This window comes from Sardina pilchardus, chromosome 5 (assembly GCF_963854185.1).
Source record: "Sardina pilchardus chromosome 5, fSarPil1.1, whole genome shotgun sequence".
Classification (NCBI taxonomy): Eukaryota; Metazoa; Chordata; class Actinopteri; order Clupeiformes; family Clupeidae; genus Sardina; species Sardina pilchardus.
This window is the reverse complement of record NC_084998.1, coordinates 23,145,045-23,159,271: the sequence shown is the minus strand read 5'-3', so window position 1 is coordinate 23,159,271 and position 14,227 is coordinate 23,145,045. Positions and strand designations below refer to the sequence as shown.

The window sequence follows — 14,227 nt, the reverse complement described above, 5'->3', positions numbered from 1 at the left end:
AGCACATGTTTGTGTTTTGTTGCAATAATCCATGCAGGCTTAGGCTAGCATATGCATTGCATCACCTCTGGGTCAAGAGCAGAGAGATAAACAGCTCCGGTGGGTTGCAACACCCCGAGGAACCATTACCGCTTTTTCACACAAACTGAACCACTTCTACAAACAATATACCTGTGTGCCATGGCAACTGTGTGTGTTCATCCCAGTCCTGTCTGCAGCCATAGACATAGTGGTGTAGTCTAGATAGCTGTAGTGGGTAGACTGTGAAGGAGTCTAGGTAGTTGTAATGGGTATACTGTGATGTTAATACCTATCCTTGCCTATTTTACATTAAGTGGGTATACTGAGATGGTGATGCTTTTTAAGTGGGTACACTGCATAGTCCTGCGTATCACTACACCACTGCATAGACCTCTTCACGTTCAGCCAGTGATTAAATGGTCAATTTGAATGCGTTGTGAAATTTCTACCGCTCGCTCGGTCATCTATATCAGATACACTGTATTTTTTTAGACGATGTGGCACATACTATCTGTTCTAAAAGTGCACACTCACACCACAAAAACGGCACGTCCTGACTCATTCTAAGCACAAAGATCTTTATTTGTCTTCCTTTTCCTTCTCTTAATCTATCTCTCTGTCTGTCTTGCAATACTCTCTCTGCCCTGAAAATGGCAAAGAAGAGAATGAAGAGAAAGAAGAGAGTGATACAGATAGTGATAGTGAAAGAAGGAGAGAAGGCTATGACACACACACACACACACACACACACACACACATATATATATATATATATATAAAAAATGGCAAAGAAGAGAATGAAGAGAAAGAAGAGAGTGATACAGATAGTGATAGTGAAAGAAGGAGAGAAGGCTATGACACACACACACACACACACACACACACACATATATATATATATATATATATATGCGCTAGATATATGTGTTATGTGTGGACCCTCTCTCAGATTTCACGGCCCCCTTGGGAAACTGGCTTTCGAGTAGCACTGAGTGGAGGGGACCCCCATGGGCACCTGTAACCATGGTAAAAGTCTCACAAACACAGGGAGTAGGTCACTTATCAAGGTTCGCTGTGAAAGCCTTGACGCCATAAGCCATGTCCTGCAGAATGAGTTAATTAGTGTGCAGCTCCCTGGAGATCCAAATTAACGAATAAATACAGGGACGAAATAAAGTATTTACACATAAGGAGTTTGAATATGAAATGCTGTTTTCTTTATATTTATTTTCATTTTGTACATTTTATGGAGCTTTATGTTTTATGTTTCACAGCTTATGTTTGCTTTAATTTGTAAAAAGCATACATTTGTCCAGGATATCAGTAGAATGGTGGTCAGACACTGTTATGCTGGGCATCACTGACACTGTAAATTCAGCAGCCTTCAGGCAATCAGTGGTTTTGTCATAAGATCATACAAGACCAGTCTGGAAAGTAACAACCAAACAACTATCACATTTTTGCTTTCTCCTTTTTTGCCTCAGTGTTTTGTCATTGCTCGTGTTGGAGGGTGCGAAACTGAAAGTGTTCTCCTCACCCAGGACTGCTCAGGAGCAGGCCCCAAAGGTAGACACCCATCTATATTACTTTTATTATGTCCTGCCAGGGACTGCAGATGCAAATTAGCCCCAGGCTAACTCTGGCACAATACATCAAATGGCAACATTTATGTTTGAGATTGTACATGGTCCCTAATAAAAACTGAATAATAAAAAAAAAAAAAAACAAAGAAAACAACAACAAAAAAATGCTTTTGATTGAGGTAAACGGGTTCAGATTTTATATTCATATTAATCAATATACATGGAAACGTCTCTAATGACAAGCACCTGGGTTTTGACTTCATCCTGCACTTTCTTCAGCTCATAATGAGTCCCATTTGTATGGGACAGATGTGATTGAAGAAAGAAACACGCCCCTGTGTGTGAAGGGACAAGCATGAACGGCAGGGTCACCTGAACCCAACGACGCAGTTGAGCAGTACAATTTAATTATTTGATTATTTCTCAAGGGACTGTTTGTTAAAGTGGCAATGTCAATGTCATAACAAATCACTAATCGTTTAAATCACCTGTCTGAAAGTAACTTTAAGTCACTTGTTGCATGCCAGAGCCTACATCTTAAAGTGAAAGTTGAGTTAATTATCTTATTTCCCGACTGAAAATGTTGCGTCCTCTCATCCTGTCTATATTTCTACAGGTACGTAGAAGTGGTAGGCGCCTGCCAGGCTAGCAGGTAGGCCCTTTTTAACCATGTGCTTTGTGAATGTGTGTTTGTATGTGTACGTGTCCAGCACCAGAGGGGTGAGTGACACTCTAAAGGTCTGTTGGTGTGCAGGTGAGCACATGCATGTCTCTTTCTGCGTACGTATTGAAAGTGGTTGGACAAAATGTAGACAAGGCACTTGGGATTAGAAGCAAGCAGGCTGACGAGGCCACCTGTGAAACCTAATCACAGATACCTCATCTTGCTACTTGAAATTACTATTCCGATCTTGTGTACAATCAGCCAGACACATTATCGTTGATCCGCAGCATCTTCAGCTAAGTGGGTGGAGAGGGTGGGGGTGGGGGGGTCCAAAACCCAAACGGTCCCAGCTGGGTCTAGCTGGAAAGTGTTTGTGAAGTCCAGGCGATACCCATGAGATACTTAATGGAACATTGATCATTGGAACATTAGGCCTATACATGCCTTTAATTAGACTCCTCTGTGTCACTGTAACATGTAGAAGTTTATCTGCAAGGGCATGCCATGCAGGAACACAGCGATTAAGTCTTAGCTTCCTGAGGTGTGCAGGGGACCTTTTTGAATGAGGAGTGACTTCATGCTGGGTGTTGTGTAAGCCATTATGTGACACTTTAAATACAGTAGTATGCAGGCTATTTGGCCACCTGTTACCTAACCATTCTTAGGAGTGGAGAAGTAAGGAATCAGCTTATCCTTATCCTTTAGCAATGTGCATGCTATATGAGGAGGAAAACATCTTCTGTATGTAATCTGTATGCATGTGTATGTGAACATCTCTGTTAACCTGTACAATAGCAATGACAAACTATGTGTCAAGGCATTCTTGCTTCAAGCTATGTTAATGAACAGTTTATCAGTTCCACGCCTAAGCTCATCTTATGGCTCTATGCTTGTTAGTTCAGACATGCATTTCCTGCAATGACCCCATCACCATAAATAGACTATTGGCATGTTCATTCCACAGCCTAGGGCTCAAAGAAATTATCTCTCAGTGGCCAATGATTTTATTCCCGTAAGTGTGATGCATTAGCTATTCATTTTCCAGAACAAATGGCAATTCATGCAAAGGTCAACCATATATGCTACTTATTTGGGGATTCTGATCAGCGCCAAGTACGTTCAGCATGGTGATAACGTTCATATTATGGATTGGAACAGGAGTTCGTTTCAGTAAAGTAAACGACGACCGTGTTGACATGAATGAATGGCGATAGGATGTAATGGTGGTAGCATGTAAGTATGCATCCCACTGCCTCCATAGAGTCACTGCACAGGTAGGCTATCTTAGATAGTACTGCTTGTGACAAGGGCAGACAATGTGTCACAGCATGAGGATGTTTTATACGGGCTATGTTAGGATGCGTTAAGTTCAAGCTACTTGAAAGAGCAACGCATGCCTGCGAATGATGCGTTGCCTACCTCACACCGACTCACAGGTGAAATGTCTGATTAAGATGACAATTAGCCTGAGACACAAATACAGGTACCTATTTGATGTGTCGCGCTTTGCATCACAACGTCGCAACAATTGGTGTGACGCGACTACATGAACCCTGAAGCTGAAAGCGACATTGTACACATTGAATTGTCCATTGACATAAATCTGACTTACTTTGAGTGATCTTCTGTAAACCCAATACATCCTCGGGTGTAATTATCGTATTCGCCTGCAATTCCTCCTCCGTGGTAGCTGGTACCCCGACGTCTGTCGTGTTGCAGCCCACCTTGACTTTCATCGCCTCGGCTGAATTGGGGTTCGCGTTCGCCTGGCTACCGCAATTATTGTGGCTGTTGTTGCTGCTGCTGCTGGTTTCTCCGCTACCACCGCAACTGCCGGGATTATTACCACCGGACTTCTTAGCGCTAGATGGGTCCTGGCTCTTGCCTGTGTTAGTACAAGAATAGCTCATTATCCGTCCTCCCTCCTCCCCCTCCTCCTGGTCGAGCAAGATACAAAACAGTCACCCTCCCTCACCCTTGAGCAGGTCGCCCGCTTAGTTCTTAATTTAAAGCCCTTATTCTAGACGAGCTATAGCTTCAGACTCGACATCCGCACAGACGCATAACAGTCCTCCCACAAACGTTCGTCGAAGCAGAGTAAGCAAGCACAGTCAGTTCTTGAGAGTCTCATTCAGTCACCTTTACGCAGCGTTCAATACACATGCGACCATATAGCGAAGGAATGGCAACATTCACTTCGATATCGGATGATACTGAGGCAATATTATAACTACAATATTAATAGAAAAACGCACCCTTCGTCTAGTTCTCCAGACTGAATGACAGGTTAACGTTAAACCATGCACAAAATATCATTTAGAACTCTTACCACGTTGCGTAGATTGGAGAAAAGCATTTAGGTTGACATAGGTTTACTTAAACTGTTGTCTTGTAATTGAAGGCTATGGGTGATGAATGTTCATTAACCTTAAGGCAGATAACAGAAGACTTCATGTTTTCTCAATTACGGTACATTACTCTATATACTCTTTAAACAAAACTATCAACTGACCTTTTCTTTTTAGTCTATATATATAAAAAAACATGTGTTCAGAATAAATTGTAGCTTAACTCAAACCAGGCCTATACGGATAACTGAAAAATGACAGCCATGTAACTTAAGTTTACAAACTATAAAATAAATAACTGTAAATAACTGATTTCTAACAACGTAGGCCTGGCATCATTGTTCAACATTTCCAACTTAACCGAAACTTTTAGGACTTTTCAGGCCAATGGTGAGTATGGTCAATTGTTTTCCCCCGTCAAAAAGAATAGGTTCTTTGCCGTCTCTTTTACTGATGCATACGCTTCTAACAAACCTTGACTGCTCTTTTCAATAATCATATCAATTCATGTCGAGGCTTATGAAAGAAAACTATCCTGGATCCGGCTACTGACCTCAAGACAAGCAAATATTTGGATGACATCATAGCAACTCTAACAGCACCATATAAGACCACTAGGGGTCACTGTCTGAGCAGAAGTATAAAGCAGGTCTGAGTACACTTGTTTTAAAGTGCAGTGCATGACCACCTGCTGGAACTTGACTGAACATTCCTATCAGCGACACAGCATACAAATATGTTGCCATTTTGTGTCTGTCCATTATGTTCAAAGCAAATGAAAATCTAAACATGATATCTTACAGTTATTGTTAATAAACATAGTCTGTCTTGAATAATAAGAGTATGTTACATAACCACAATTTATCAACACCCTTATAACCCCTCAGTTGTCTGCAAGATGTCTGCCAAAAGGTAACTGGCTGCCAGCTTGATGAGATACTGGATGGGCTTGAACATCTAACTATGGAATCAATCAGGAACATTTTAACATTTTGCACCGAGATGTCCATGAAGAACTTCATAAAACTAGAGTGAATTGCTTTAAGGATATCTTTTATTGCAGTACTTCTCAACCAGTGCACCAAGGCACACTGTGCCACGAGGCAAAGTGGAATGCGCTTTAAAATTTTGGAGGAGCCCAATGCGTTTTTATACAGGCTCATGAAATAGGCAATAGGGTTATTTCAAAATGCATCAGTGACACAGCTTCTTAATTAAAAGGCTCAGTCAACATCACATGAGCATAATCGCTGTGGTCTCTCATGAACACTCAGATATAGAGAACATATGGGCATAAGTCTATAATATAGTCTTTAATAATGTGAGTGACATACTTTATAATCAGTAACCATGAGTTGGTGTGACGTTTTGGTTTGGTTTGGTTAGGTGTGCCCTATTAGCCCCTAACATGAGGACAATCTCTGCCTATGCATCCACTACAAAAGACTACATATGGTCAAAAGCACTCCAAGCCAACTCAGCAAAGTGTGTCTTGGTGGTTTATACTTCTATTTGGTGCTGTTATGATCCGTCTGATGCACTCTCAAAATCTAGTGTAAACAGACTATTTAATTGGTGATAATCGTGTTTTATTTGATGTTGGCCCTGTTGGCCCTGCTGGCCCTGCTCACTAGAGTAATTTCGAAACAAAAGTTTCATACAGACTCATATTTCATATTTTTTAAGTAGGCTACTGCTGGGAAAATAATGGCTCCTGACTGAATTTAAAGTATTTTCTCTGTGTTGCATGTGTCAAGTAGTATTATATCGATCACAAAACTACCATATCATAAATCCATAAATCACGTCATGAGGTGTGTTGATCAGTGGTTTATTGCTATTATTATTCTACCAAGGTAAGCATTTTGCATACAGTACATATTTGATTGATCAAGCAATAGGCTTTTCAGTATAGGCTACCGAAGTAGGCTCTGAAGTGAATGATTGGCTCTCTCTCGATAGCTTTGGGTCAGATTTAGTCTCTTCACAGTGTTTGAGGTATAAGAGAGAATGACATGATCCCTGCCTGTCAGCAATGTAGAACATGTATGGCTGTGTGTGTGTGTGTGTGTGTGTGTGTGTGTGTGTGTGTGTGTGTGTGTGTGTGTGTGTGTGTGTGTGTGTGTGTGTGTGTGTGTGTGTGTGTGTGTGTGTGTGTGTGTGTGTGTGTGTGTGTGTGTGTGTGTGTGTGCGTGCGTGCGTGCGTGTGTGTGTGTGTGTGTGTGTGTATGTGTGTGTGGCACTGGCCTGCTGACTAGGCCCAACTCTTTGTCACTGTTGGATAGCTGTCCTCATCAGCAGAAAAGCATTGCACTCAGACACACACACACACACACACACACACACACACACACAGAGAGAGAGACAGAGAGAGAGAGAGAGAGAGAGAGAGAGAGTCAGACACACACACACACACACACACACACACACACACACACACATACCAGGCAGACATTCATTCATTCATTCTTTCATGCACAACAGGTGTTAACTACCAAGCATTTGAGAAAATAACACACATGCAGATTTTTCATCTGGTGTAGGAATGCGTTTCTCTGGTGGACATCAGTTTACAAATACACTACTACTTTATTCTATAATACAACTAATAGAGGTCAGGCAAAACTATTCCCTTGATTACCATCACTGGACATTTAGTCATGTAGTTAGTCAGACGTTTTGGGTGACCTGTTGTGATAGCAGATGACAGAAAAATCATCAACCAACAAATCATCTGTTTTCAATGTCTTCTATTTCCAACATGTGTCTGCATTTTAGGAACTACGGTTACTGAATGTGACAGTATAGCAGGCCTTCAGTGTTTTAACTGGTGTGCAAATCCACACATTTCTCCTAAAGCACCTAGTCTGTTTTAGCATTAGTCTTACTATTCCTAGTTTGCATTTATTCTACGAAAAATGGGAACATTCAATATTATCAAACAATATTAGTATTTCTTATGTAATAATCATATTAATGAACACTTTATGACTTTTTATGTTATTATTCTTTATTTTATTAATTTATGTTATGTTCATGGCTGCCACATCTGAAATGACAGCAGATAATGTCCCTCAGACTACACTATTGTGCAGCTTATTTACCCACATTGATGTGTAGTGTAATCTTTTTAAAAATCAAACAGATTGATTGATTGATTGATTGATTGATTGTGTTGAAGTTATGATCGCCAAAGAAGTTACAAACACAAGGCTGTATTATAAAATGCACTATACAAACCCAATAATGCATTTATTATTTTATCTATCCTTTTAGGAAGGTTCCATTTAGATGCAATACCTCTTCTGCCAGAGAGTGCCGGTCAAGGTGGGCAGCAAATGAGATAAAAAGTTTCATTCACAAATACAAACAGAGATATAAAACATAAAACACAAACAAAAATGCAACGAGCAAACTAAAACACAGAACAGACAAAGTAACATGAGGGGAAGTTATGGTAAGAATGTGTTCTGGAAAATGACAGTGACATGCAACAAAAGTCAAATGTGAATGCAGCTGAACATCCCTTGTGCAAAGAATGTGCTTTCCAAGAGGCAAGAAGTGAGCAAGAGGCAAGTGAACCAAAATCCAAAAGGAGTGATCGCTTGATTCCGTTTTTGCTGCTGGTATAGTGAGCGAAAACACAAAGCGAATATAATTATGCCCACAGACAACCGCTCCCACCCAGCAGCAGATCTCAGTGTAAGGCATGAGAGCTGCTAGTAGATACCCACAGAAAATGCCCATTGGGACAGTATGTCTGCTGCTAATACTACTTAGTCAGGGTTGGGGTTGGGGTTGGGGTTGGGGTTGGGGGTGGGTGGGGGGGTTCAGAGAATATGGATCATCGTCCCTTAAGGTGTAATTCTGCTGGTGTCTCCTGCTCTGGCAATACCTCTGAAACCCAGAGAAACTCAAAAGAAGCAGATATCGTTGTCACTTTTCCTGCACATACGTAACAGTGCATCAGTCTAAATTAATGTTCAAATGAGTCTAAACGCGACCTTTGACCTTTTCAGGGTTTATAACTTCTCATTTCATTCTCAGAACTTCTTTTTTTTTGGTTAAGGGATGTCAATGCACACAGACACACACACAGTGTAACAAGTTCACTAAGCGCTGTAGCAGATACAGTATACTTGTCCAAAAAGTGAAATGTGAATGCCCACCATTAATAGTGATGCAGTGATGGAGATGAGGCTCCTTGTGGCTCATGATTTCCAAAATCTCAGTCTACTTCACAAAGCCAACATGTGGCACAATACCTAAGTTTAACGAGTAAATTGACATGCTTATATAAAGATAATCATATACCCCAGATTCAAATTTTAAAATACACTCTAGAGTGGCAACATATGCACAGCATCTTACTGTGTGAAACATTTCCACCATGTTGACTGTGAGTCTGTGACCATGTTACCTATTGGGAGCCGCGGGCCTTGTTTTGTGCTCCTGGACAGTGCTACCTGCTTTGTATGGGGTTGTGTTAGGGCACTAAAGCTCAGGCTCAGCCCGCAGACAAAGGGGCCCCTGGCAAAGTGCTGACGGCAGCCCAGTCAAATGAGTCACTGGGCATTCACCCGTCCCCTGTATAAATACCCCCACAGTGCCTGGGACACGAGACCGATTGGTATCCAGTCAGCGCACACAGCTCATTATTTGGGTAGGTCTGGTAAGCCATGGATGCATTGGTGAACAGTTCTTTTTTTTATTATTATTATTTTATTTTTTTAAATAATCAGATTTCATTTGGATCATATTTTTCTTAAAATATTTATTTTCCAGCAATTTCACTTGATTAGTAAAATCATCTATTAATGTGAGAATGTATCATTATCAATAGGAGGATACAGTAATTTTAAACACAAAAAAAACGAAATTGTGTATAAGTTGAAATATATTAATTATTTAATTAGTGCCACTTAAAGGGAACTATTAATAGAATAATTTAATGTTTTTTTGTTGGTAGAACTACATTTAGAACTACAATTGCGATATATCAAGTTGCTGTATTTGTGTATTAATGTACCTGATGGAGTATAGATCCTTTTGCAAACCATTTGTGTTACTTCTATCTTAACTTGATTTATAGATATACATGAGTAGGCCTACAGATATCTCTACAATATGATGCAAGTGGCATAAGATGTTGAGTGTCCATAAATAATTCAGTCATTGAATTCCTTTTTTCCATTTTTCTTTTTAGTTAAAAGGTTCGAAAGTGTTTGTTCCAGCCTTCTGCGGCTTTAAATGGCTTTTTTTCTGGTGTCAGGGTCTGATTGTTCAGACTGATAATGGAGCGAAAGGGATAACAGCAACAATGCTGTAGCGGCACTTCATTAGTTCGGTGGTCCTTTTTGACAGCTAGAGTGAATACCCTTTGGTCAGCCAGAACCCTCTGGAAGTCCAGTGCTTTGTCTTCATGTGAGGGAGCTTTGTGTACAGAACAACTTCTCTCTGTTTTGCAGGTCTGTTAGTAATCAGGAATAAGACAAAATGGCTCTGACAAATCCCATGAACCCCATGCCCATGGGCCCTTGGAAGGTGAGTTTTAAACACACACACACACACACACACACACACACACACACACACACACACACACATACACACACACACACACACACACACACACACACACACACACACACACACACACGAACATGGCTCACTGCACTGTAGTTTCAAATCTTAATTTTCATGCAAGAAAGATAAACAAGACAAGACAAGATAAAACACAACCAGGACTACCAACACCCAACGATCTAACTTTTACATTTCTATCTTGCCAGATTACCGTGTACGACCAGCAGCACTTCCAGGGAAGGCGCATGGAGTTCACTTCCTGTTGCCAGAACATCATGGAGTGCGGCATGGATAACATCCGTTCTCTGAAGGTGGAGTGTGGCGCGTAAGTGTTCAAGTTGAGAAGGGAAAGATCCAACTCAAGTCAAACTTCCTGGTTCATGAAGGGTCCACCGTGTAACCCTCTTCCTCTACATGTAAATGTTCAATATAATATTGAATCAATGTATCATTGAACAGCTTAAGGAAGTCAGTATGGAAGTTAGTACAACTAAATAAATAGCTAAACAACTTTTACCTAGCCTGGCAAGCCAAACTTTGCCGCTAGGGTGCGTCTAGATTGCTAGGCTAACTTTTACCCCCCTCTTCTTCTCAAACCCCATTCTTCTTTGTCTTCTCATCATCTTATCATCTATGACTGCCATACCTCAATCGCTGTCCCTATCCTCTTGTGCTCTGTCTTCAGCTGGGTGGGTTATGAGCACTCCAGCTACTGCGGCCAGCAGTTCATCCTGGAGAGAGGAGACTACCCCTGCTGGGAGGCCTACAGCGGCAGCAACGCCTATCACATCGAGAGGATGATGTCCTTCCGCCCCATCTACTCCGCTGTGAGTATCACATCACATGTTTAACTGCCGTCAGACATGTATCTGCTAGAGCAACACAAACAGCATTCGCTTCTATAGTACTAAAATTGCCTGTGAGCAAGGGCATTGCGCTGGGCAGTGCTAACTGGGCTAGCTAACCCGATTTACTACCCAGACCCTCCTGCTGGAAATTACATTAGTCTTTGAACAATCCTTTATCCACAAAACATTCAAGGTTTAGGATGCTTTTTTGATTCATGCCAAGTCAAATCTCTCCTCCTTGAACATTACGTACATTCATATGCATAATGTAATGCATTATGTTCACAAATACCTACCTAATAATCCTGGCTACGTCTGACATGTAATGTCCTCTCTTTATGCCCGGAGCAGAGTCACAAGGAGTGCCGCATGGTTGTGCACGACTGCCCCAACTTCATGGGCAAGCAGTGGGAGATGTGCGATGACTACCCCTCTCTTCAGGCCATGGGCTGGGGCATGAGCGAGGTCGGCTCTATGAATGTCCAGAGTGGAGCGTAAGTATCAGGGTCCCAGACTGTGGTGAAAGTGAGAGCAATTCTTTGCTCTTGCGTTTGTTAATGAAACGGTACTTCAAATGAGAGTGTACTCTGAGTAACAGAGTACACTAGGATGTGTACTCTGTTAGCAGCTAGAAGTTCCCTCACAGATAGATCAACAACACTGCTATTGTTATTTTGATACAAAAACAATCTATACACTCAACAACCTTTCCCTCTCCTCCAGCTGGGTGTGCTACCAGTATCCTGGTTACCGTGGACACCAATACATCATGGAGTGTGACTGCCATGGAGGAGAGTACAAGCACTACAGAGAGTTTGGCTCCCACGCTCAGACCTTCCAGATCCAGTCCATCCGTAGAGTCCAGCAGTGAGAGGACCCTCCAGTGCCCTTCCTTCCTTCCTCCCTACCTTCCTTCCTCACTTCCTTACTTCCCTTCACCCTTCGCTTCCTTAACACTCCCTGCCCTCCCGCACCTGCTCCCACCTCTCATGACTCCACCTCCATTTTACTGCTCCTAGCCCTGCAGGTCTGGCTAGACCACAAGGACCACAGGCCCCCCAAGACCTGGTGGTACACCACTGAAACATTGTTCACAGCACTTTTTACCCATCACTTCAGGAAAAGATAGGATGTGAGAAAAAAGACAGAAAGAAAGTAAAAAACCAGAAAGGATTTAAGTTAAGAAGGAACGACAAAACCACCTGTACGAATCGCCAGAATCACAGGACGGCTGTGGTGTGGCAGGCTGCCTCCTCTTGTCCATCGTCACACGTCATGATTGTAACATCTGCAGTCGCTATGGTAACCATGGTAACGAGATCGATGAATAAAGAGAGTGAGCAAAATCAGAACACAGTAAAAGGGTGTAATTATTATGAAATAAATTGACTGTGTGTTTTGCGTGCATCTGTTCTTGTGTTTAATTTTTCAGTTGAATTAAATACACACCAAAATGCACCAGGTCATCTTCAGCCTTTTAAGCTGCTACATCCATCAAAAAAGGCCTCAAGCCATGATACAGACAGTTAAAACAAGATTAAACATTTAACTCTGGGATTGAGTGACTCAGCAACAGTTCTGTAAAGGATGCCAGTCACAGTCCCTAATAAGTCCCCAAGCGCACATCACTGCTGCCATGCTCAAAGAATTGAAGTTTTCACAGAGTGTTTTGGATGAGTCTCATAAACAACTACAACAGTCAAGCGACTGCAGACCTTCACCCCTATAATTGGTCAGTGAAAAAAATAGAAATAAATCCTGCACTGGGACCCTATTTCACATAATCAAAATAGGTGAAATGAGATATGTTTTTTTTTTTTTTTTAAGTTATATGCACAGACACACACACACACATACACACACACACACACACACACACACACACACACACACACACACACACACACAGAGAGAGAGAGAGAGAGAGAGAGAGAGACCAGAGGCACACAGAGATGGACAGACAGACTCGATTACAATAGTGTAAGTGTTTTATACCTTTTGAATTCAAATACACATCCATAGTCTTTGGCCAAATCAATATCTTAAGGTGTTCCACAAGGGCTCACCCTTGGGCTCATCCAATTCAACAGTAGTTCACTGCCTCATGGTGATCATCAAGAGCTGCTATGATCTAACACACCAAAAGCCTTCACAAACAAATTTCTTCCACCTGTGAATATAACCAGAAAATCACAGCCTGATGCTGAAAAGTTTGTACATCTTCAACCACCAACTTGAATTGTTCACTGATAAGATTTTAAATAAGATCACCAGGAAGCAACTGAGCTCTCAGAGATGTCCAGCAGGTGGTAGCAGAAATATCTCATTCAGTGATCTCTCAAGCACTTCATATCTTCCTTTCCCTCTCTCATGGCCACAGAATACTATCCAGCTTGTCAGTCTCAGAGAAATCTAGACTGTATATGCTAATGCCAGGCGTGCTGTTGCTGAAACTTATAGAGGTCTTGCAGTGGAGCAGTAATTGCACAACAAGTACTGCCTGCATTTATGCTGTTCTTTTTAGGTTTTAGTGTAACACATTTGTCAGTTAGTGCTCACCAAATGACCCTTTCCCTGGTCATGTGACATCCTGACATCACCTTATTGCTCAGTAGTGTCTTGTCGTCTTTGTCTTGTTGTCTTTGTAATTAATGACACAGTTCCTGACTCTGTCAGCATCCATTCTGATGTTGTTCCTGTATTTTCTCCCTGAGTGTTTCCACACAGAGCCATCTGATGACCTCAGTCAGGATCCTAAATCTTAATCATTTCCACACCCTTCAAATCTCTTTGCTCTTCCCTCTTCTCCTGGGAGCTTTCTCAGTACTTAAGTGGCTGGCTGCACGGCATCCTTGGTAACCAGAAGCCTTTTAACCAGAGAGCAATTGATGATAATACAATGAATCAACAAGGCAATACCAGACATGGCCACTCGTTCTGAGTGAAGGTATAAAAGGAAGAGGAAAAGGCTCAGAGCAGCCTGTTGGCTATCCTACCCATACTGCAATCTTGACAATGACAATCTGCATGCAATACTATAGAATAGACCTTGAAGCTTGAAGCATTAGTTAGACACATCACTAAGTTGACCAATGCCAGAATGATGCATCTCTTGGAGAAACTAAGCACAATATGCACAATCAGTCTTGCATGTGGCATTATGGTCAATGTCATAGC

At 41.6% G+C, this 14,227-nt stretch overlaps 2 protein-coding genes across 4 annotated transcripts in view; one reads left to right on the top strand and one right to left on the bottom strand.

Moving 5' to 3' along the window:
- The window catches only part of unc119b (unc-119 homolog b (C. elegans)), a 21,729-nt gene extending 17,195 nt beyond the window's left edge, over nucleotides 1-4,534 (bottom strand). For both annotated transcript variants that reach the window (XM_062536971.1, XM_062536972.1), the window contains exon 1: nucleotides 3,881-4,534. In XM_062536971.1, coding sequence (XP_062392955.1) covers nucleotides 3,881-4,178 — 298 coding nt within the window. In that variant the 5' untranslated portion in view covers nucleotides 4,179-4,534. The remainder of the gene's footprint in view (nucleotides 1-3,880) is intronic.
- Nucleotides 4,535-9,225: 4,691 nt separating this feature from the next.
- Nucleotides 9,226-12,457, top strand: cryba1b (crystallin, beta A1b). Of its 2 annotated transcripts, none has more exons than XM_062535693.1 (6): nucleotides 9,226-9,279; nucleotides 10,085-10,160; nucleotides 10,409-10,527; nucleotides 10,888-11,029; nucleotides 11,402-11,544; nucleotides 11,774-12,457. In XM_062535693.1, exons 2-6 carry the CDS (start codon nucleotides 10,113-10,115, stop codon nucleotides 11,919-11,921), a joined length of 600 nt encoding a protein of 199 aa, XP_062391677.1. In that variant the 5' UTR covers nucleotides 9,226-9,279; nucleotides 10,085-10,112; the 3' UTR covers nucleotides 11,922-12,457. The 2 variants fall into 2 exon arrangements, with proteins under 2 accessions (XP_062391677.1, XP_062391678.1); XM_062535694.1 differs by having other exon boundaries at nucleotides 9,267-9,288.
- Nucleotides 12,458-14,227: the final 1,770 nt, after the last annotated feature.